This window comes from Paroedura picta, chromosome 9 (genome assembly GCF_049243985.1).
Source record: "Paroedura picta isolate Pp20150507F chromosome 9, Ppicta_v3.0, whole genome shotgun sequence".
In the NCBI taxonomy this organism is placed as follows: Eukaryota; Metazoa; Chordata; class Lepidosauria; order Squamata; family Gekkonidae; genus Paroedura; species Paroedura picta.
Window position 1 is genome coordinate 1,318,191 of NC_135377.1, and position 22,961 is coordinate 1,341,151.

The 22,961-nt window shown below is 59.0% G+C and overlaps 2 protein-coding genes across 10 annotated transcripts in view; both read right to left on the bottom strand.

Moving 5' to 3' along the window:
* Positions 1-135: 135 nt before the first annotated feature.
* Positions 136-4,784, bottom strand: VPS28 (VPS28 subunit of ESCRT-I). 3 transcript variants are annotated; one of them, XM_077351279.1, is made up of 10 exons: positions 4,639-4,784; positions 3,562-3,648; positions 3,181-3,209; positions 2,943-2,980; positions 2,141-2,230; positions 1,665-1,770; positions 1,444-1,545; positions 1,301-1,354; positions 852-943; positions 136-412 (listed from the first exon to the last, which is right to left on the bottom strand). In XM_077351279.1, the coding sequence occupies exons 2-10, from the start codon at positions 3,596-3,598 to the stop codon at positions 295-297; spliced, it is 666 nt and encodes a 221-aa protein (XP_077207394.1). In that variant the 5' UTR covers positions 3,599-3,648; positions 4,639-4,784; the 3' UTR covers positions 136-294. The 3 variants fall into 3 exon arrangements, with proteins under 3 accessions (XP_077207394.1, XP_077207396.1, XP_077207395.1); XM_077351281.1 differs by having other exon boundaries at positions 3,562-3,826; positions 4,639-4,728; XM_077351280.1 differs by lacking the exon at positions 4,639-4,784 and adding an exon at positions 4,478-4,638.
* A 1,626-nt stretch (positions 4,785-6,410) lies between these two features.
* Positions 6,411-22,961, bottom strand: part of LOC143844338 (protein EFR3 homolog A) — a 41,498-nt gene continuing 24,947 nt past the window's right edge. For 6 of the 7 annotated variants that reach the window (XM_077351283.1, XM_077351282.1, XM_077351286.1 and 3 more), the window contains 15 exons: positions 21,728-21,863; positions 18,688-18,846; positions 17,602-17,716; positions 17,176-17,227; positions 16,485-16,657; positions 15,799-15,874; positions 15,320-15,481; positions 15,040-15,171; positions 13,772-13,839; positions 13,122-13,249; positions 12,394-12,482; positions 11,160-11,208; positions 10,015-10,118; positions 9,701-9,750; positions 6,411-8,978 (listed from right to left, as the gene is read on the bottom strand). In XM_077351283.1, the coding sequence (XP_077207398.1) occupies positions 8,873-8,978; positions 9,701-9,750; positions 10,015-10,118; positions 11,160-11,208; positions 12,394-12,482; positions 13,122-13,249; positions 13,772-13,839; positions 15,040-15,171; positions 15,320-15,481; positions 15,799-15,874; positions 16,485-16,657; positions 17,176-17,227; positions 17,602-17,716; positions 18,688-18,846; positions 21,728-21,863 (1,599 nt within the window). In that variant the 3' untranslated portion in view covers positions 6,411-8,872. The remainder of the gene's footprint in view (positions 8,979-9,700; positions 9,751-10,014; positions 10,119-11,159; positions 11,209-12,393; positions 12,483-13,121; positions 13,250-13,771; positions 13,840-15,039; positions 15,172-15,319; positions 15,482-15,798; positions 15,875-16,484; positions 16,658-17,175; positions 17,228-17,601; positions 17,717-18,687; positions 18,847-21,727; positions 21,864-22,961) is intronic. The other variant, XM_077351288.1, reaches the window with a different exon arrangement.

The following is a 22,961-nucleotide window of genomic DNA, read 5'->3' on the forward strand; positions in this document are numbered from 1 at the left end:
CAGGCTGTGGTTACTGTAGAAAGGGGATTTATTTCCTTCCAAAGCAGAAACAAAGCTAATAAATACAAGCACCGAGCAACCCCCCCACCCCCCAACTCCCGGAGGTCTGTGGCCGCATTAGGGGAAAGACCTCCCTCTCCCCCCCCCTCCCCAAGGGCAAGCACTGAAGGGGCAGCCCTGGGGTGTCCCCGCCTTCCCACCCCACGGCTCTTGTGGCAGGGTCGTGCCCAGGCCTGCTCGGTTATTTACACCCAGAGAGGACCCGTAGAGACCCGCGGGACGCCCGGCTGGTCCTCAGGAGTGCAGAAAGCGGTTGAAGGCGTTGTAGGCCGACTCCAGGTCGAAGAGCATCTGCCGCACCTGGGAATCGTCCAGTTCATCTGAGGCAGACATCCCGCTCAGAGTCTGCAGCCTGCGGAGGGAAGGAGGAGAGATCAGCCCCGTCCCGTCAGTCTCGGAAGCCAAGCGAGGGCAGTGTGAATTGCTCCTCTCGGAGGGGGGGCCCCAAGGAAGGGCCACGTGCGTGGCCACGCAGAGGCAGGCCATGGCAAGCCACCCTTGGCCGGCTCTTGCCTTGACCTGGGGCGCCTGGGCGAGCTCCCGCTGGTCAGTTCTCCGGGGCCAAAGGGGCACAGAGGCAGGCCACGGCAAACCCCCTTGCAGGAAATGGGACACCTCTCTGTAGCGAATGTCAGTCAAGGCCCAGTACCTGCTTCGAAGACCCAGGACCCCTAGCACCTGCTGTGAAACTGGCGGAGGGGAAGCCCAAGCGGGCCACCACGAATGCATCTCCGCTCCCCCCTCCCCAGCAGCCACGGGCCCACGGAAGAGGCGGGTGCTGGACGCCTCACCACTGCTGCACTTTCTGCCGCCCCTCGAAGTCTTGGGGCAGGTGACTCATGCGGTTCAGGGTCTCCATCAGCTCCCGCAGGTCGGGCTGGATCTGCAGAGGAAGGGAAGCAGCCACTGGGGTGGGGCAGGGGCAGGGACCACACCCCACAGCCGGCTGGGTTAATCACCCACCCTGGTTGAGAAGACTGCCTTCAGCACCCGCTCTGGAGAGGGCAGGCCGGCTGGCAGCTGGGCCCCTTTTCCCTCTCAGCCTGTGCCTCTCCCCTAGCACCTGTGGGCATAGCAGCCCCGGGCACCCGCCTCCACCAGCAGAGAAGGCAGCAGGGGAGAGGCCAGGTGGCTGCCTAGGGGTCCGAGCCCTCAGGGCCAGCCTCAGAACCAAGGGGCCAGCAGGGCAGGTCCCTCCTTCCGCTGCTCAGAAAGCCAGGAGCCTTCCCAACTCCCTTACCTCATCCATGGCGCGGATTTCCAAGCGCAGCTTGTCCATCACGGTGATAAAGAGCTGGGGGAGGGGGCAAAAGAGACGCCTCAGGTGAGGGGCAGCCCCCGACTCACACCCCTGAGCCCCGCCCCCGCAAGGGGCCCACCTACCGACACGATGTCTGCGATGCAGCGGTTGAGGTTGCCCTTGTCGTCCTTGATCGTGATGGGCCGGTCCTCCTTGATCCTCTCCATGGCCAGCGGGCAGTCGAGCTGGAAGACGCAGGTGAGGAGGGGCTGGGCGGCAGGGCACCTGAGGCTGGCTCCCCCCCCTCCTCCAGGGAGCAGGACAGGCCGAGTCCCCCCCCCCCCCCCCGGCCGCAGCTGCTCACCCGAAATTTGCGGCAGAAGTCATCGATGGCGTTGATCTCCAGGCCTTGCACCTGCTTGAAGGCCGCCTTGTACTGGACCAGGAGGCGGGAGCAGGCTGCCGTGTACCTGCCGCAGGGAGGAAGACCAGAGTGATGAAGGGGCCGGGGCTGCCCTCCGGCTGTGGCAGGGCAGAGGTCTCTGGCAGCTGGCCCTGGGAGGCCCTGGGCAGGAGGGGGCAGGGGGCGGGATGCTGCCAGGTAGCCACTCAGCTGCACGAGCCAAGAGAGATGTAGAGCCCTGCCCATGGGGGGCCTCTGGACACAGAGAAGGCACCCCCCTTCCCAACTACCCACCCCTGCGGTCACAGGGAGGGCAAAGGCTGGTGAGGAACCCCCCTCCCTTTCCAGAGCTGTTCCTCCAGCCTTCTGACCCCCCCCAACCCCTTTCCCCAGTTATCTGGGGGAGCTGGGCCTCCCGGGCCCCGGCTGCCACTCACTCGTTGGGGGTTACGCAGTCCTTGATGTAGGCCTTCTCCAGAGCCTGCATGGTCTTCACCACTGCAAACAGCTCGGCCATGTTGTCATACCTGGGAGCAGACCGAGATGAAGCCCCAGGAGACCGTTCCCATCACTCAGGACACAGCCAGAAACAGCTAGGAGAGCCCTGTCCATCTGCTGGGGACCTCTGGGGAGACCCACAGGGGACGTTTGCCCCTGCCTGCCCTGGGACTCCCTGGGTGATTCCCCTCCACCTGCCTCCAGAGCCTGAGCCAGAAACCACAGTGCTTGGGGAAATGAGGGGAGGGCAGCAGAAGAGTGCAAAGATGTGGGGTGCACAGAGCCCTGGACTTCCACCCAAGGCCCCTATGGGGTAACTCTGAGGAATTCCCTATTGCGGATTCTGGCGGGGGGCCGTGGTGGCCTGAAGCAGCAGAGTAACGTTGGAGTCCAGACAGAGTCCCAGAAGTGGGCAGGCACACTTCCTCAGAGACAACGTCATGAAATAAACCGCTGCTGGACTCTTGAGTCCATTCTGGGGGTGATATACGTGGGGAAGCTGGGGCCAACTTCCGTCTCTGTGTACCTCTCTCATTGCTTTTCCTTAATAAAGAGGAGGTTCAAATGGGTAGCCGTGTTGATCTGAAGTAGCACAATAAAACCAGAAGAGAGCTTGCACTCCAAAGCTCCTGCCTTGAATAAATCTTGGTTGGTCTTAAAGGTGCCTGACTGGGCTCTGGTTTTGTTTTACCCAAAGAGTCGGCTTACTGGCACGTCTGCCAGGGCCCAGGCACAACTTACTTCTCTCGCTCCCGGGCATTCTTGTACAGCTTGACTTCCTGCAAAGGGGGGGAAACGTTAAGACCTCCGAACGCCAAAGCTGCAGGCGCCCTTCCGAGAGGGAGTCCCTGCAGAGTGGGACGGTGCTACTTCCCCTTGAACCTGCAAAGATCGTTTAGATGGGCACACCCCTCTCTTCTCTCTCGGGGGGGGGAGGGGGGGAGAAGCCCAGGACGGGTCAAAGCAGAAAGCCACTTGCCTCATAGAGTTCCGGCCTATTTGCTGGAGCTGAAAGCAAAGAGAGAGGTCAGAGTCACCCCCAGGCAGTCACCAGGATCATGAGAAAGGCCCCTCTTGCCCACAGCACAGCTGGGATGAGAAATGCTCCCACGTCCCAGTCAGCTGTATCCTCCCATCCAAAGAAGCAGCTTCAAGGGTCGTTCCAAAAGGGAGCGCAGATCTGTGTGGAGCTGCAGACCCTCCCGGGAGTCCATGAGGGGCGCAGAGACCAGAAGGAGCTTTGCTGCAGCAACCACAGACTGGGAAGCCTCCAGCGCCAAAAGAGTTCTGGCAGCAGGACGAGGCCACTCAAAATCCTCCCCCCCCCCACTTGTGGCCATCTGCAGATCCGAGGACTCACCTCCCATTCCCGTGGTGGGGGGGATTCCGTGGAACATGCCTCCTGCCGCTTGCTGCTGTGAGCCGGACCAGCCTCCGCGCAGGGACCCTGCCACAGGAGCAGTGACTGTCAAAGCCGCGCAAAGCTACAGCGGAGGGATCCACCCTTGCAGCTGGGCCTTGCCTGAGAGCTCCCCTCCTCTGCCAGGCACTGGAGCAGCTAGGCCGTGGCCAGGCCCTCTGTGCACAGTGCGTGCCAATGGAGCGCTGTGCTTGGCTGGTGGACCCTGATATGGGCAGAGGAGCAAGGAGGGAGAGCGGCCCTCGGTCAGGTACCCTTGTCTGCAACAGGCTCCGAGGAGGACAAGGGGGAAAGGGCGAAGCTGGTGGAAAGAAAGCCCCAAAGGAAACTGGGAAGGTGAAGCCGAGAGAAGACACGGGAGAGGGGGACGCTGCCCTGGAGCTCAGCTGAGCGCAAGCAGACTTTTCACTCCCCAAAGGAGTCTCAAAGCCGCTTACAAACCACTCTCCTTTCTTCTGCCTCAAAACAGACCCCTGCGAGGCAGGTGGGGCCGAGAGAGCTCTGAGAGAACGGCTCAGTAGGCTGCATGTGGAGGGGCGGGGAATTAAATCCAGTTCTCCAGATGAGGGATGCTGCTCTCCACCATGGCACCACACTGGCTCTCTACAGAAGAAGGGTCGGTGCTTAGAGGAGTCTTCCAGACGCCTCCCCTTCCTCTCCCCACGGCAGCCACCCTGCGAGGCGAACGGGACCGAGAGAGCTCTGAGAGAGCCGTTGTGCCGAGAAAGCAGCTCTAAGAGAACCGGGCCAAGGTCACCCAGCGGGCTGCCTGGGGAAGAGGAGCGGCTCTCCAGGTCCGAAGCGGCCGCTCTTCGCCACCCCCCCCCCCGCGCCGGCTCCCTCCCCTCCTCCTAACCTCCAGGCGAGGGCTGGAGACCTCCGGAACCGCAGCCGCATCCCACCCCGGCCCAAAGGCTGCCCGACGTCGCCCAGAGGTCGGGAGGGGGCTCCGAGGTGGGTCAGGGCCAGGGCGGGGTCCTCCTCCTCCTCCTCCTCCCCCCCCCCTCCCGGGCTCACCGCTCCGTCGGCCGAGCGCCTCCTCCTCCTCCTCTTCCTCCTTCCCTTCCGGGAAAATGGCGGCGGGGCTGCCAGCGATGGCTCGGCCAATGGCTTAGCGAGGCCTTGGGTTCGGCTCGGCGCTCGATTGAGCAGCCTTGCCTGCCGGCGCCTCCGCCCAGAGAGACTTGCATGTCGTGCTCCCGCCGCCAGATGGCGCTGCCCAGCCGGGGACCTCCCTGTCGCGCGTCATCGCCCGCCGCGGCCAATCAGAAGCCGCGCTGACCTCGACCCTGCCGCCGCGCCCTCTAGGGGGAGGGGTCGCGCTCCCACGTGGGGGGAGGAGCTGGGGGAAAGAGGAGCTGCAGCCCTGCAAGGAGCCGGGAACTTCCTTCCTGCGCCGCTAGCTTTCTGTTTGCAGGGAGTCAGGCCTGCCTTCGGGCGGGGGAAGCCCACTCTCCCTCCTGCCACTCGTGATTTAGGGTTGGGAAAGATCTGGGCGTTTTGGGGGGAGAGCCCGGGGCGGGAGGGGCTTCAGTGGGCTCTCAGGCCATCGAGGCCGCCTATGAAAGCAGCCGTTTTCTCCAGCTGAACTGAGCCTGAGATCAGCCGCCATCCCTGGAGATCTCCAGCCACCAGCCGGAGTCTGGCAGCATTACTTGGACAGCTGAGCTGACTTCGTCCCAGGAGGTCCCTTCCAGCTCTTTATCCTGTGATTTTATGAGCCCACCTGCCCCCCCCCCCACGAAAGGACACCTTTCCCTGCCCAGGAACGCTTTATAAACAAAAAGCGGCTTATGCCACACTCCCCACCCACCGCATGACTTGCTAGTTCTTAGAAACACAGAATCCTAGAGTGGGAAGGGGCCATACAGGCCATCTAGTCCAACCCCCTGCTCAACGCAGGATCAGCCCTAAGCATCCTAAAGCATCCAAGAAAAGTGTGTATCCAACCTTTGCTTTTGAAGACTGCCAGTGAGGGGGAGCTCACCACCTCCTTAGGCAGCCTATTCCACTGCTTGTTCCTAATTGCCTGGGAAGTGAAGATTACAAATTAGTATCCTAAATATGCAAAAGTTATTCAGTTTGACTTTTCAGCATCCTCCTCAGGGAAGTTTCTCCTCTGCCCCCCACATGAGGGGAGGAGGCAGTGGGCTCACCCTCACAGCCTACTTGGGCCCTATTTGGCTGGATTTCCTGGGCCAGAAGGAACTAAACTACTGTTTTAAATGAGGTATTTGTAATCTTCACAGACGTTCCGTATTCTGGCCCCAGACACAGGCTGTTTGTGTGCACAGACTAGAAGTCCCCTCATGGTGTCATAGGCGGGGAAGCAACAAGCCGACTGCAGCAGAACTCCGTCAAAAGCCAGGGTTGAAGCTGCAGCCTTCGGAAAGCCTCAGTCCTCGATGCCAGTGCAGGGGTTCCAAGACCACCGGGCAAGGTGGACGTGTCTCCCAAGACCCCCGTAGCTCCCCCCCCCTTCTGTTTCTGAAGTCAAGTGCTCCAAGATTTGGCTCCCTCTGAGGTAGGAAAGTCTGGGGAAGGAATTTTTAAACAGAGGCTGGAGAGCCATCTGACAGAGAGGCTGATTCTGAGAAGGCTCAAGGGGGTGGCAGGTGACAGTGGAGGAGCGAGAGGGTTGGGAGTGTCCTGCGTTGAGCAGGGGGTTGGACTAGATGACCTATGAAGTCCCTTCCAACTCTATTATTCTATGATTCTAGAATAGGTGTGTCCTCCACAACGGATGCTGTTCAGGAGTCCACACTATAAACCTCAGGAAACAAAGGATGTACACACTATTTGGTTTATTTTATTGCTTACACATGGATTGCACAGTGTGTGTACACGTTGTCAAATGGCTCATTACAGAGAGAGCGGAATGCAGGTACCCAAGCATCAGTAAATCAGACCTCTTCAGTCATTCTCAGACTTGCCTCCACATTAGGCCTTGAGATGCAGTTGCTTTCCAAAAGTTATACATTCTTTTAAATGGGCCAACTGAAGCGCCCAGGCCCAAAGCTGGGCTACAAACAAGTGCCAGCAAGTGACAAAACATCCAAACGGTATCACGAGCGTCGTAGGCTGAGCGAGTGGCTCCTGCGTGTGGCACACAAACACGGCCTCTCCGTCCACACCCGAGAACCCTTCTCTGCGCCACCAGCCCGGTTCTGCTGATCTCACACCATGGTAATGCTCAGAGCACTTTGCTTTCTCATGGCCACGCGATGCACAGTGGAAAGAATATTTTGAACCTTGTGTGGCCGCCGCGTGACCATCCCCAGCTGGCCCAGCCCCCAACCGCTGCCCCTCCCCAAGAGGACGTCACTATTGGTAAAGGACAGGTCCACTGTGAGATGCGACAACACAGGTGAGAACTCAGGTAAGGCTTCCAAGCAAACGGGTTACTGATGTGAGGCATCGGTCACATGCAGAGCGGGGCGGGGGGACGGGGGACAGCTGGAGGCGTACCACAGCAGTACTGCCCACAGACGGCACAAGCGCAAAGCAAAGAGCATTCTCTGGTTTTCGGTTTGTACAAAAGCAGTGAGATTTTTCAAAATAAAAAGACAGCAATGTGGATGGCTTCCTTTGTATGCACAGCACGCTCAGGTTCACTCTGGTCTTTAAAGAAAAAGCCACTTGGATGACAGCGGTCAGGCGTGAAGACATCTTACCTTCCCCAGACCCAAAAGCGGAAGCCAGCAAGGGTGCCGGGGGGAGGGGGAGGAGCTGCCTCCGGTCTGAGCAGGGTGGGGCTGCAGGGCAGCAGCAGCAATCACAGGGGAACGCGGTGCGAAAGAGGCTGTTTCGTCTTCCCCTGGGAGCCGCTGTGATTGTGCTGTCAAACTGAAAAGAAGGGCGGGTTACCAGCCTGAGCAGGGCAAGCGTGCCACGAGAGAGCATCCGGAGCAGCTCGACACAGGCTTGGCAGAAAGGCCACACCTCTCCTGGGCCATGCAGCCATTTGCAAGAGGTACTGCGGAGGCTGTGGGACACTGTAAGAAGAGACCCCTTTCCTCCACGGGGGCTCCCCCTGCAGCCCTGGGCAAAGGCTGCCAGCAGATGGGTGGGGGTTGGTACGGCGGAGGCAGGGCCCCTGGGAAATGAGGGCTCCCCTTGCAGGACTGGAACCCGGAGCTTCCCACCCTCCACCGAGGGCTTCTCCAACTTCACTGACAAAATTTCACCCTCAGGTCAGGCCCAACAAAACCATGGCCAGGCCTTTGCTGCTTGCGTGACGGGTAAACGAAACAGCAGGGCACTCTTTCTCTCTGTGGCCAATGTCTTGGAAGGGATATGCCAGCGGGGGGGGGGGGGGGGGGCATTTCCCCACCAGAGGACAATGTGGCAATGAAATTAAAGCAGAGGGGAGAGAAGGCGTTTTTAAGAAATGCAACTCCTGGCGAGGAGGGGAGGGCGGAAGCACAAGCAACAGAATGTATAACCTTTGCTGAGTTGCCAAAATAACTGCTCCAAAGGTGCACCGCTGGGCTACAGAGGACAGGGCGCAGAAGAAGCCCGCTTGCCCAGAGAATTAATAGAAAACTATTTTCTGTTTCAAATGCTTCCCCCCTCTTGCTATACTAAATATATATCTACATACGTCTAGGTACGGTTTCCCGTATCCTAAAAGTGGCTCAGCAAAAATACTCTTTCTTCTCCCAAAAGCCCGGAGTGTGGCAGCTAGATGCGCCCAGACTCCACAGGGGGGGGCCAAGCTGGGTGCTCCGTGACAGGCCCCTCCCAGCCGAAGCACGGCCAGTTCAGCCCAGAGGGCACAACCTCCTGCTCCCTGCTTGACCTTCAGTCTCCTGCAATCAGCAGCAGCAGCAGCCTCTTTCCCAAGGCCGCAGACTGGAGGAGGGGAAACCAGCCGGGGAGGGGGGGGGGGCACTGGCTCCTTAATGCCACTGCAGCCTTTCAGTGGGGTGAAAGTCCCGGCTTCTACTCTACAAAGGCTCCCCTCCCCCACCACCTCTGCAGGAGAGCATTTTGGCAAAACAGGCAGCCTCCCACTTTGGTTTCTTTAGACGGAGGCAAGAAATTAATTAGTCATGAAATCAACTGATGATAATTCTCAAGGGCTGGCCAGAAACTGCTACGATTCAGGCACAATCCCAGCCCCGCTGTGCCCCACCCGGGGCTATTCCAAAATTTAAGCAAGGGAACGGTGAGAGAGCGGGCCACTCCTCTCGGACTTCACACAGTGTGCTCTAATGCCAAAGGATGCCCAGCAGAGGCCAGGAGACGCTTAATACACACAAAGATCCGGAAACTTCATCTCATAGACGGGAACGGACTGGTAGTGGGTGTGTCCAGCGGTGATGGTGAGCGTCCCGGAGGGGCTGGGAGGGGGGCTGCAAGAGAGGAACCAAAGCCGGGTAAGGTTCAAAAGCACAAGAGAAGCTGCGGTGGGGCAGGCCGATGGCCCCTCCAGTCCAGCCAACCCAGGGGCCACCAGGAGGTCCTCCAGTGGGGCCAGAACTCCACTGTGGCCCCCCAAGCACCAAGAAGACTCAGCCCCCTTGCCCCAGACTGAGGGCTCCCTCCCCCACATCACTGCCCTTCCTGCCGTATTCGAGGACAGCCGGCCCGGCACTGTGTGCTTCATGAGAGCAGATCAGAAAGGTTCCCTCCTGGCCTCCCCTTTTTTCATGTTATAATTTCTCATTCTGCCTCTCTGTCCAGCGGGTGCTTGTCATAGTTTCCACTCCACAAAACCACAAGGGCTGTGGCTCAGAGGCAGCGCATCTGCTTGGCCTGCAGGAGGTCCCTGGCTCAGTCCCCAGCAGCACCTCCAGTTAAGAGGAGCAGGTGATGGGAACGCCCTCTGCACCTGAGAGCTGCTGCCAGTCTGAGCAGGCAATGCTGGCCTCAATGCCCCAGGAGGCACTAAACGCAGCAGTGCACAGGCCGGGCCGGGCCTCTGAGGCTGCTGGCCAACCACCTTCCTGCCACAGACCCTCAGGAGCCCCTCCACAGTCGCCAGAGCTGCTGCTGAGAACTGCAGCGTCAAAGGTGAGCTCAGGGGACAGTCCCCCCCTCCTGCCCACCCCATATCCCGGGCCCCTCCCCTTACCGGATGGTGAGCTCCAATATCTGGGCCAGCCGGTCATGAAGAAGGGTGGCCTGCAAGGAGAAAGTCCGTGGCTGAAATCACTGAGGGGGGAGCTGCTCCTGGGGGACGTGCCCCAGCCCCTTTCCCCATGCCCCAAAGACGGCCGAGCCAGGTCACTTCTGGCTCTTCCCAGGAGGGAGGTGAGGCTTCTGGTGGGGCTACACAAACACGCCCAGGCTGCCCTCTCCCCCTGCAGGGGCCCTGCTCAGCTGCCAAGGAGGGGAGCAACACTGGCTGGAAGAAGCAGATCCAGCCACGCGCATCAAAGTGCTCACCTTGCTTTCACACTGGGCTGCAATCTCCTCAAAGGGGGCTTTCTGGAACTTCTCCATCACGAGGCGCCTCTTCTCTTTCTCTTGCTCTTCCAGACCGGTGCTGTCTGGGGGGGGGGAGGGGGGGAATAAGAGTGTCCTCTCAGACTTGTCAGCACAGGGCCACAAGGGTGGGGTAGGGTGGGGGCACCGAGGAACACGCCAACCCCATCGGCTCCAGGAAGAAACCATGCTCTATGCCAAGGAGTAGCCAAATGGTGGCTCTCCGGATGCCCATGGACAGCATTGCTGGCAGGGGCTCATGGGAACTGTAGTCCATGGGCATCTGGAGAGCCACAGTTTGGCCATCATCAGTCAGCCTCTGGAAGGCTACCCGGCACCTTCAGCATGTTTAAATACATTGTGCAGGGTTGACGTTTCTGCATCGTGCACTGAACATGAGTGCCTTATTTTGGTAGAAGAACAGAAGGGTTTATAAGCAGATTTCACTCTAAGCACAACATAATGGACAAAACTAGTCAGACTCCAGATCTGAGACTAACAAGGTTTTTGGGGGGTTTGAGCTTTTCTGAGTCCTAGCTCCCTTCCTCAGTCTGAAGACATTTCCAAAGGTGGTGGTGGTGGGAGGGAGGGAGGCTAGGATCCGAGACCCCAATCCCCCAAGGGTGCATTTACAGGATCCCAAGCATATCACATACGTGATATCCCCCCCCCATCCCCCACCTTCGCAACTTCCCAGAACTGTGTCAGGTCTTTGGCAGCAGCAGGGCACCCAATTCGAGACAGGACCAGCATGTGGCTCATGCCGTTAGGGAACTCCGCCTAACTCAAGGGTCAGGATGGGCGGCCTGGTTCAGAAGAGAGAGAGGCGGAGTGCAGCAGCACCTGCCAGGCTGACACCATTGGGGGCAGGAGAGGAGCTTTCGGGAGTCCCTGCTCGCTTCCCCAGAGACTTTTCCAAACTAAGCCGTGGCTCACAAAAGCCGCCCCCCCCCCCCCCCCCGCCACAAGCTTCCTTCGTCCTGAAGGTGCTCCTGGACTCTGGCTCCTTTCTGCTGACACGAGGATTGTGAAGAGCACCGGAAGGCGTCAGAACGGAAGGGCCAGGGGAAATTCGCTGAACGCCAAACTGCTGCAGGGAGCCTCACCGATCGCCTTCTTCAGCGCTTCAAAGGTAATCTCCTCTGTGCTGTTGACCTGAAGAGAAAAGAAGACTTTGAATGCATTCCAGTCCCACCAGCAGCTTAACTGGGGATCAAACATGACCGCTGCCCACTGTAGAAAAGGGCAAGAATCCAGGAGCCCCTGAGAGACACGGGAGGGAGGGACGTCACCGAAGAACGGAGCCAGGGACTCAGGAAAGCTCCTACCCAGCCACCAACGTGGCCGGCCTCCCAGGAGATCCTGGACTCTGGCTCCAGACCAACTCACAGGGCACCGTCTTGATCTGACGGATCCCTGCCGTTTCTAATTTTTTATTTATTATTTCATTTCTAGACCACCCTCCCTTGCGGCTCAGGGCGATTCAGAGGCTAGATCAGTGTACAAGTCCCACTGCCATATGAGGTCCAGTGCTTCAAACTCAGTAATTTGTCTCAACATTATGAAGCGTTTAAGCTGTTAACCACGAGACCCTTTAATGTAAGCTATTGCTTGACGGATTGGCTGGACTGGAGATGGCCTCGGGATACACCTGGTGGGCGTACCTGGTGGGGAGGAGGCCTCAGAGGCCAGGTAGGTGTTATCAGCTCCTTGGCTTAACTGGAAACTTGGCGGAAGAGCTCTGTGTTTGCAGGCCCTGCGGAACTGTGCTCGCTTTGGCAGGGCCCTGGTCTCCTCTCTTTGGCTCCGCTGACACCCCCTTCCCAAAGGAAGGGGGAGAGAACAGATCGCTAAGAAGGGGCAGGGATGCACACCCCCAACATGGCAGCTGATACTGATGAACTCCTCCTCCCTTACTAGGCAGCCAGTGGCAACCTCAGGCCCCCGGCTCTCTTTCCTGCAGCCTGCTGCCGACCCCTGCCCCCCCTCCCCTCCCACTCTGGCGCTCTGCAACTGGCCCTGGCCCTCAGCACTTGGGGGTGATGCAGACTGTAGTTCCAGGGAAGGCAGAAACAAGGGGCTCCTACTCTGCGGGTATTAATCCTCTGCTTGTTTATTTTACAAGGCTTCCGAATTGGGCTTACACCCTATTCAGCTTGCTTCTAAGTCGGGGAACTATAAGCTGCCTTGAGCCACAATTGGTAAAATATCTGCCTCAATTAGTCAATAAGCCACAATTTGAAAATTAGTGGCCTCAACTGAGCCACAGTTAATACATCAGTAGCCTCAAGCCGTCAATAAGGACATCAGAGGGCCCAGGGGCAGCCAGGATGCACTTGCCTTGTCCTCGGTCCCGTTGCCAGCCAGGAGGTCCACCTGGATGGAGACCGTGTCCACCACGCTCTTCCTCCGTGACAGCCCGTCTTCATCTGTGGAGAAACACACCACAGGCGTCTCTCTCCTGTGGGGCATCCGGAATGGAGCTGGGGAGGCCAGGCCACCCCCGCCAGGCCACCCACCTTGGGCCTTCGGGATAAACCGAGCAAGCCCGCCTGGGGGAATCTGCTCTGCAGTGAGAAATCTGCCTCTGAGGCTCAGGTTGGCAAGGAACTGGGAACATGAGCGACAAGGTCACAGCGGTGCGGGAGTGTTGGGCTGAGCTGGGGCCCTGTGAGTTTAAGGTGGGAAAGGCAGTTCTGGGGCCGCCTCCCAGGTATTCTGCCACTGTGCAGGTCTGTATGGCTGGAGAGCCCTCGTCCTCCGCCCATCCAGACTGACCTTTCGTTCACTGCTAAGCAGATGGTCCCAGTTACAGTGTGGGAATGTGCAACCATCTGATTTTGCTTCCAAAGGAGAGGAAAGGAAAGTCTGAGGGAACAGTGTGTGTGGAGAACAGAGAAGGGAGCAGCTGCTTGGCAAAGGAAGGGGGAGGGGGAGGGGGAGGCCGGCACGCCTCCGGGAGCTGAGGTCTGGGACTGGGATCTGACACTGCAGGGCCGGAGGCGGGTGACGGAGCGGCCACGAGACACATCAGCAGGTGCTGGGGTCAGGCCTAGGCAATGACTCACCTGTCACCTGAGGTACGTACGGCACAGACAGCCTCTCCGGGCTGTAGCCGCTGCCGCCCAGCGATTCTGCAATCTTGTTCATCAGGAAGAACAGGCTCTTGTCATCCTTGTCAAAGGTTTGGGGAAGGCTGTGAAGAGGGCGGCATTGAGGGATTAGGGAGACACGAGAGACGGAGGGAGCAAAACAATGTCAGTGTTATCCCTGCCTCCACCCCGGACTCTTCCAGGCTGCCCTTTCTGCCAACATGGGAAACACAGCAGGGCCCCATCTACAGCCGGCGGTGCCCCCGTCCCACTGCGTACAATCTGACCCATCTGTGCAAAGATGCTGGGAGGGGAAGGAGGAAGGGCGACTCTGCTCCGGGTCCCCTCTGTCACTTGTGTGTAGACGCTTGTCACTCCCATGACTGAGACCAGGAATTGCAAGCCCCCATTCCTTGTGGGGTGCTAAGAGGGAGTGCTGGAACACAGAGCCCCATGGCCCTACCGTTCAGAAAGCACCTCCTTTGAAGCTAGCTGGGAAGGGGAAATTCTGAACTGCTTGGGGTATTGAATTCCTATCTTTCTCCACATGTCATATCTGTGTGAAAGAGATACCCTGGTGCTGAAATGCATCGCTTCTCTTTATCAGCAAAAAAAATGACCGTTACCTGCACTTGTCCCGGAATATTGTTTCTGGCAAGAAGTATGGACTTTCCACCGTTCGCGTCTCAATGACCTGGAAAGAATCCGTTAATGGAACGGAATGAAACAGGACTCCAAGGGTTAGATTTTTCTACATGCAGGCAGAGAACAGCCAGGCAGCGCCTGACACAAGCCTGCAGTGCTGCCATCGTGTTCCCTTTCCCCAAAAGCCTCGGAGCGGCAAACCTGCCTCCCTTTTGCCCTCCCCACAAGCCTCTGAGGTAGGCACAGTCGGGCACCGAGCGAGTGAGACCTTCTCAGCCTCTGCCAAGGTGCGGCAAAGCAATGGGGAGGCTCAGCCGCTGGCTCTGGCCCCGTGCTGGCTCTGGCTTCAGGGACCCCCCCCAGGACAGCCCTGAAGGGGAGGCTGCCAGAGCACAGGAAAGCAGGACTGGCACCACCCAGCAGCTGGACAATCCTGGGGGGAGGAAAAGGGGCAGTGGGGGGCCAGAACTGAGCACTTCACACTGAGACTCACCAGCTGCCCCAAACTGCAAGTCAGGGTTGGTTGGACTGTTTCTTTTAAAAGGCGGTGTGTGTGTGTGTGTGTGTGTGTGTGTGTGTGTGTGTGTGTGGAGAGGCCGCCCCAGGCAAGACGGAAAGGGAAAGGACTTCCAATGGAGGATGTCTTTGTGAAAAGCCCCGGTTGGCAGAAGAAGGCCCTCTGGGGCTCACAAAAGCACCTCCGTGTGGCCAAACCATGAGGGGGCCAGAAGGAACCTCCCGGGAAGAGGAGAAGGCAGGTTCAAAGGCATTGCCAGGGGCCAGAGGGAGGGATGTCCCCAAAGCCACTCTTGATCAAGGTACCCGCCGATAAGCAGAACGGTAAGGCTACAGTACTGTGACCCGGGAGGGCCCGGCTGGCTCGATGATGCCAGATCTGGAAGTTAAGCAGGGCCCACCCTGGTCAGGACTGGATGGGAGACCACTGAGGAGATCGAAGGTCACTCTGTAGAGTGGGCTGCAGGTTGACAGCACTTTCCAGCAGCTGGAAACGAGAACATTCTTCCCTCCCTGCATGTCCCCTCCCTCTGTGGATTCGGCATGCAATGCCTGACCGTGCAGACTCGAATGCGCTGCTGAAGGAACCCTTGTTGCCAGGGGGTGGCCACTCCTTTGCAAAACGACTCCAGCCCCCGGAGAACAGAACCGCCCCCCCCACCTCACCCCCACCCCCCCGGAAGTGGGCCGTTCCTGGTCTGCAGCAGGAGAGGCAGGAGCGGGCCCAACACACCTTGCTGACGTGCTGGCAGAGCGCAGGCACAGCGATCATCTGGCTGAGGAAGTTGAGGTACGCGGCGACCAGCGCCATGATGCTGCAGCGGCTGAACATGGACAAGTTCTCCTCGTTGAGAATGGCCGTATCCTGCGCGGCGGGAGGGAGGGAGGAAGAGGCCACCGGGTGAGCCGGCTGCATCATGCGGGCCACACGTGCAGCGCACGCCTTCGAGGCCTCAGGGGAGAACATGGTTGAGCCTCCCGCCCCCAATCAATCAATCAATCGCCGCCCACACCTGCAGGGCCACAGCCAGGCGGAGGAGATCGGTCACCACCTCCTCGTTGGCCAGCTCGATGGTGATCAGGGCCAGAGTCGTGTAGAGCAGCTCAAAGTTCTTGTGCACGTTGTCGTCTTCCTTGCAGCCCAGGTAGATGTGCCTGTACAACTGCTGGCCGTGCTGGGGGGGGGGGGGAGAAAAGGTCACGCCCTGCAGAAGCTGGAGCCTGCCAGCACCAGGGAGGAGCCCTTTGCAGTGCCTGGCACCCCTCGGCCTCCTTGCGTGGCCCTCCTTCCCCTCTGGCCTCCCCCTCAGCAGTCAAAGCCCTGATCAAGCTCATCCCCAGTGGAAGGCCTGCTCAGCATGCCGGAGGCCCCACACGCTTTAAGTGATGTGGTCCTGCCTGTGGTGGACGGGGTGGGAGAAGCAGGCCCCCTCCCCCCCCCAGGAGAGCTCCCTTCACGGACGGGCAGACAAGAATCTCTTCTTGCAGTTACCTTCTTCATGAAGCTCACGTCTTGCCGTGAAATTTTATCTCGCTTTATCTTCAGATCCGACACATCTGGAATTATTCTAGAAAAGGAACGTGTGCATAGTGCATAATGCATGGGCTTTCTGCAGCGTGGAGCCCCACCTGTGGAACTCCCTCCCCAGCAAGAGCTGCCTGTTGCCAAACCAGCTGGACTTTGGGCACCAAGACTGACCCCAGGCCTGGAGCCAATGCGTATCCCCCGCCCATCCCTTGCCCCCCTGGCTTTGCAGAATATTTCTGCATTGTCCCAAGTTATGTTTCTTATATCCTGCACAGTGGACTGCCTTTTAAGCCCACTGTTACAAACCATTCTCTGGCTTCATGACCTAATCCTCGGTGCACTTAATTACTTTCCTGCTTAACTCAGAAGCCAAGGCCAGGCCCGGGGTGGCCCCAGCAGGCCTGCCTCATCTGATCTCACAGCTAGGCGGGGCTGGCCTGAGACAGGAAATGGGTGGGAGACCCGCCCCCCACTAGCTGCCCGCAAGGACCCTGCTTCTATCAAGCCCACGAGGCGGCATCTGAACAGCAGCTTCTCCTAAGATGGGGACTTTATTTGGCTGGTACAGACGACCGCAGCTACTGCAGAGGAGGCTCCGGGGCCCCAGGGCCACCAAAATGCTGCGCGCGCCCAAGGCAAGGCAAAGCTACCTGATGCCCCTCAGCTTGGCTCGGTTGTCGTGCCGGTCAATGAGATTGTGCAGCACCTCCAGGACCAGCTGCCGGAGCTCCCCGTCTTCCATGAGCGAAGCCGACAGCAGGGGATCGAGGAAGGGGGCCGAGAGGACCGTGACAATGCTCTTGGCGTTGTAGCCAGAGGTGACCTGCGGATGGTGAAATAGAACCCCGGAGCATAAGCCAAGCAAGACCTCTAGGCCAGGGCCCTTCTGCCCGGCTCACCTGGTGCCTCCAGGAAGCTAGCAATAGAGCTTCAGGGGGCCAGGGGCAAGAGCCCTCTTCCCTTACTTATAATCCTTCCCTCCCCCAACAGTGGCAGACTGCCTCTGGACATGGAGGCTCCACTCAGCCATCATGGCTAATGGGTTGATGCATGGGAGGTGAGGTTTGTCAGTGGCCGGCTGCCATTTAAAGCCAGCTGGTGGCCTGAACACCACCCCTGGCAGCCAGTCCCCAGCGGGTTCATTGTGTGAAGAATCCCTGCCTCTCATCCGTCCTGGATTGGCTGTCGCTCAGCTTCATCGGGGCCCCTTAAATTCCAGGCTCCAGACAGAGGGAGGAGGAGTTTCTCCACGCCCGGCCCTTCCTTCATCCCCCGCGGCTGACCCTCACCCACAGGCCTTCCACACCCAAGCCCGGAGGCAGAGGCCAAGGCCCAGCTTACCATCAGCAAAGAGCGCAGCAACATGATCTGGATCCGCCTGGTTCCCAAATCCCTGGGGGGGGGGAATGGGGGAGGGAAAGTTATAATTTGGAAAACAACCTGTTATAATTTGCAGTTACAATTTGGAAAACAACAGTTCCCAGTTCCTTCAGCTCTCTCCTAACCCCCCCCCCTTCGCATTCCTGAAGCCTGCAGCTGAAATTCCTCCCCCTGAGCCAAGACAAAGCTTCTGCCCCCCCCCCCCGCCCCCAACTGCCCCCCAGTGAGTGAGGGGCAGACTGCAGCCTCTCCCTGGGCACAGGCCTGTCCTTCCCCCCGTGTTATTCTGTAAAGCACCCTGTGCACGGCGGAGGCTACAGAAACGGACACGGATCATTCATAATGCTTCTACCAGCCCATGGTCGGGGGGGGGGGGGAGATACAAACCCTAGCTGGCCGTTCTCTGAGCTGTGAGCCGCCATCCCAAACACAGGGACCTTCCCCATTATAAACATCATGATCTCAGACCGCTGGTAATCAGGGAGGTTGCTTCCGAAGAAACCTGCCGAAGAAAGCCACACGGGCTCATCAATAATTGATTCTTAATTATTGTTTTAATAAATTGTGTATGTTAACTCAGGGCTCCCTCCCTCCCTGAGCGGACAGGAGCCCAGGAACCACCAGGAGGTCCACCAGCAGGGCCAGAACTCCCGAAGCCCTCCCCCTGCTGGCCCCCCAAGTGCCGAAAAGACAGAGCCTCCCTGCCCAGGCAGAGTGTTTGACCTACGCCCAAGGGGCTAGCAGCCACCCAGAGACCTCCAAATATCGTTCCAACCCCTCTGGAAGCTGTCCCCATTTCCCACGGCAGCAGTGAGTTCCACATAGAATCAGAGAGTTGGAAGGGACCTCAAGGGTCATCTAGTCCAGCCCCCTGCAGAATGCAGGAAATTCACAACTACCTGCCTACCCACAGTGACCCCAATTCCATGCCCAGATGATGCCCCCTGCCAGAATCCCTAACCAGTCTGGCCTGGAGGAAATCTGCCTCCCGACCCCAAAGTGGCAATTGGCATTTCCCTAGGTGAGCAAGGGCCACAAGAGTCACGCTGTGACACAGTCCCTTCTGCCCACCCACGCACCATCTGCCTAAGTCCACAGAATCAGCCTCTCCAGCCGCTGCTTAAAAACTTCCAGAGGGAGAACCCTCCACCTCCTGAGGAAGCCTGTTCCCCTGAGGAACCGCTCTCACTGCCAGGAACTCCTTCCGGAGATTTAGAATGAATTTCTTTTGAATTAATTTCATCCCGCTGGTTCAGGCCTGACCCTCTGAGGCCACCTGTCCTTGATTCCTTGGGTGAAGACGGACATCCTTTTAACATTTTCTCTACGCTGATGGCAGCAAGGGGCCCAGTCCAGGCTCTCTCATGGTTCCCACTCCCTTTGCAGAAGGGCAGGGTGAGAATGCAGCCACAAGGGGCAGGGGATTTGTTCCACACGTTGCTTCGAGGGCTGGAGGGAAGGGGCCGGACTCACCAATGGTCTGAATAATGGCATTCTGGACGATCTTCTCCTCGCACTCCTTGGTGCGGGCATCGATGTTGCCCCTGGAGCCGGCCTGGGTGCCCAGTTCGAAATCCACGCTCAGGCTCAGGTGTTTCAGAAGCGTGTTGAAGACCTCCAGGACGGTTGGGCCTGTGCAGCAGAGAGCCAACGCTGCCGTCAGAGCCACCCCACAGAAGCTCCCACTGGGGCCCCAAGGCTTGCCTAGGACCATTTCCCACAGACACCCCCACCCACCCACCTACCCACCCACTGAGGGCTGTGATCAGGCTGAGACCGGCTATATGAGCAACCTGAGAAACAACCTGACCCACCAGTATTTGGCCGGGGAGGGTGGTGGTGAAAGGGGCACCCATGAAGCAGCGATGCTGCAGCACACAAGAGATGCACCCCTCTGAATGCCTCAGAGGGCACGAAGGGCGGAGATCAGCTGCCCCAGATGAGCTCTCCAGGGTCTCTGAGGGGCTGTGCCAGGGGCTGTGCGCCAAGCAGAGGCTCTGCAGCTGAGCCAAGTCTTCACCTAGTTCTCCAACTCTACAAGCACAGTAGAGATAACACAGGGTTTGCTCAGACACCACGTGAAGCCACTGTTTAAACCGATGATTAACTGGTCATCTGCATTCCACCCCTGCAGGCCAGAGGCTCTCAGCCTAGCCTACCTCACAGGGTCATTGTGGTGAGGATTAAATAATGAGGTAAACCACATTGGGCGCCTACTGGGGAGAAAGGCAGGGTACATGTAGTAATTATTAAATCAAAATAAAAACCATCGCAGATCAGGCGTTGGTTTATGAGCCACGGACAGCCTTAACTATGATCTCGCACAATGTGGCATCCTGGCTGGATCCAGAACAACGGAGGCAGCTGGGAAGAAGAGCTCAGAATCAGAACTTCTCTTGCCTCTCTTTGGCCCTTCCGAGCAGCGAGAGGGCCCCACCACGGCCTCCCCTCTGCCTCCGTGATGGCTTTGCTAAACATACAGGCAGAACCAAAGGAAGGCCGGACGGCTGAACGGCAGGCACCCTTGCGCACCCAGCCCATTCACACTAAGCATCCTACCGACATCTGTGGGGTGCTTTCTGAGCAGAGGCACCCAGAGCTTTCCTTGTGGTGGCCCCCGCCTTGTGGATTGGCCTGTCTGGGGCCGTCAAGAAGGCTCCTCCCTCCTCCCCCCCCCCAGCTTTCTGCAAATGATGCAAAGTGGAATCACGCCAGTCATCGGGTTCACATGAGCCTGCCTTTTACCGAATCAGACCACTGGCCCATCCAAGGCAGCCATGCCAGACTAGCAGAGGCTCTCGTGGCTCTGGTGGATGCCTCCCCCATCGCCCACCACCTGATCGTTGTAATCAGAGAATAGAATCATAGAATCATAGAGTTGGAAGGAGCCATAGAGGCCATCTAGTCCAACCCCCTGCTCAACGCAGGATCAGCCCTAAGCATCCTAAAGCATCCAAGAAAAGTGTCTATCCAACCTTTGCTTGAAGACTGCCAGTGAGAGAAGCCGGGGGCTGGCCCTCAGCATGCAAAGCAGAGGATCGACCAGGATGCCCGCCAGGTCTCTGTGGGGGAAAGGCTAGTCCTTGGATGGGAGACCCCCAAGGAAGTCCAGGGCCAGCCCCCTCGGAGCATCTCTGGCCTTGACACCCCCCTCCCCAAAACATGACAGCAAGCAGACACGACCAGCCTTGCCTTCCTTGTTGGCCTTGTGGGTGGGCTGCTGTTTTTCAAGCTGCCCCTTCAGCATCCTCCTCCTTACCCTCCGCAGCTCCTGCTCCAGGACTTGCCCTCTTTGCTGCCTGGCACTGCGCTTCCGGGGGCTCCATTCAGTCCACGGGGCGGCGCTCTCCCTCCCTCTCTCCTCGGGGCACAGTCAGGCCCTCTCCGCAGGGCGGGATCCCCTTCAGCTAAGACCTGTTCCGCGGGTTTCACAATCCCCAGATCCAGCCAGACTTTCCTCCTGGCTGCCACTGTTCTCCTCGCAGGGCCGGAGCTGGCAGAGCCTGCCTTTTATTCCCAGCTCCATTATGGCTAATTAGCCCTCCTGCGGCATGCGGTGAGGACTTCCTCAAGAATCCCTGGCCCGAGAGCTTTCTAATGGCTCCGCGTGGCTGACACCTCTGTCCACCACAACTATTTCCTGTCATGACACACTTTGGCACAAGGGGAAGCACTGAGCCGATGGCCTGGCTAGAAAGGATTCTATACAGAGAAGGAACGTAGAAAGAAGGGTCCGCAAGGGGTCATTCAGCTCAACCCCTACGCGATGCAGGGAATTCACATTTACCTCCTCCCCCCCCCTTCTGTAGCCCCCAAGGAAGGCAGAACAAGTCCAGGATCCCTGGCCTGGTTCCCAAATCCCGGGGGGGGGGGGGGAATGGGGGAGGGAAAGTTATAATTTGGAAAACAACCTGTTATAATTTGCAGTTACAATTTGGAAAACAACAGTTCCCAGTTCCTTCAGCTCTCTCCTAACCCCCCCTTCGCATTCCTGAAGCCTGCAGCTGAAATTCCTCCCCCTGAGCCAAGACAAAGCTTCTGCCCCCCCCCCGCCCCCAACTGCCCCCCAGTGACTGAGGGGCAGACTGCAGCCTCTCCCTGGGCACAGGCCTGTCCTTCCCCCCGTGTTATTCTTGCCCACGGTGGCAATTGGCAGGCCCCCGGGCCTACAAGAAAGGGCCACGAGAGCTGAGTCCTGGCAACCCACCTCTCACAATCCGCCTAAATTCACAGAGAGTCACAAAATCAGCAGTGTTGTCCAAAGGCCATCCAGCTTCCACTCCCAAACCTCCAAAGAGGCTGCCACCTCCTGAGGAAACCTGTTCCACTGAGGAGCTGCTCTAACTGTCAGAAAGCTCTTCCTAAAGTTGAGCCAAAAACCCTCTGAGTTCATCTTCACACTGTGGGGAGGTCAGAAATACACGAGGGAGGGAGGGAGGGAGCCTCCCGGTTCCCCCCACTGCTCAGTTCCGCGGCCTCTGCGTTTCAAGGGGCCTGCATGAACCCCACTCACCAATCGACCCTTTGGCAGCAATGGCGATCGTCTCCAGAAGGACCTGGATGATGCCTGCGCGGACACGGGGGGGGTCTCGCTTGCGGAAATCAAGGTGCCCCAGGATTTCTTGTATCACGTGATGAGAATACTGGGCCTGGGAAAGCAGAGGGAAACAGCAAGGCATTTTTAAAAAATCAGGCCCACAGCAGGTCCTTATCAGGGGATCTTGTCTGCCCTGTGGCTGGCCCTGCAGAGGAACTGGCTGGCCCCTGGGTGAGACGGGAGGCTGGACTGGAGGGACCCTCCCTGGCCTGACCCAGCAGGGCTCTTCTCAGGGTCTTCTCAGGGGAAGGCCTCGGCCTCTCTGCCCTGTGGCTGGCCCTGCAGAGGAACTGGCTGGCCCCTGGGTGAGACGGGAGGCTGGACTGGAGGGACCCTCCCTGGCCTGACCAGCAGGGCTCTTCTGAGGGTCTTCTCAGGGGAAGGCCTCGGCCTCCCTGCCCTGTGGCCGGCCCTGCAGAGGAAATGACTGGACCCTGGGTGAGACGGGAGGCTGGACTGGAGGGACCCTCCCTGGCCTGACCCAGCAGGGCTCTTCTGAGGGTCTTCTCAGGGGAAGGCCTCGGCCTCCCTGCCCTGTGGCTGGCCCTGCAGAGGAACTGGCTGGCCCCTGGGTGAGACGGGAGGCTGGACTGGAGGGACCCTCCCTGGCCTGACCCAGCAGGGCTCTTCTGAGGGTCTTCTCAGGGGAAGGCCTCGGCCTCTCTGCCCTGTGGCCGGCCCTGCAGAGGAACTGACTGGCCCCTGGGTGAGACGGGAGGCTGGACTGGAGGGACCCTCCCTGGCCTGACCCAGCAGGGCTCTTCTGAGGGTCTTCTCAGGGGAAGGCCTCGGCCTCTCTGCCCTGTGGCTGGCCCTGCAGAGGAACTGGCTGGCCCCTGGGTGAGACGGGAGGCTGGACTGGAGGGACCCTCCCTGGCCTGACCCAGCAGGGCTCTTCTGAGGGTCTTCTCAGGGGAAGGCCTCGGCCTCCCTGCCCTGTGGCTGGCCCTGCAGAGGAACTGGCTGGCCCCTGGGTGAGACGGGAGGCTGGACTGGAGGGACCCTCCCTGGCCTGACCCAGCAGGGCTCTTCTGAGGGTCTTCTCAGGGGAAGGCCTCGGCCTCTCTGCCCTGTGGCTGGCCCTGCAGAGGAACTGGCTGGCCCCTGGGTGAGACGGGAGGCTGGACTGGAGGGACCCTCCCTGGCCTGA

Excerpts from the sequence above, each read along its gene's own strand:
- VPS28 (XM_077351279.1), bottom strand. The coding sequence starts at position 3,598 with ATGTTCCACGGAATCCCCCCCACCACGGGAATGGGAG. Across the intron at positions 2,981-3,180 it reads ATAGGCCGGAACTCTATGAG|GAAGTCAAGCTGTACAAGAA; the intron begins GCAAGTGGCTTT and ends CCCCCTTTGCAG. Across the intron at positions 413-851 it reads CGGCAGAAAGTGCAGCAGTG|GCTGCAGACTCTGAGCGGGA; the intron begins GTGAGGCGTCCA and ends TTCCCTCCGCAG.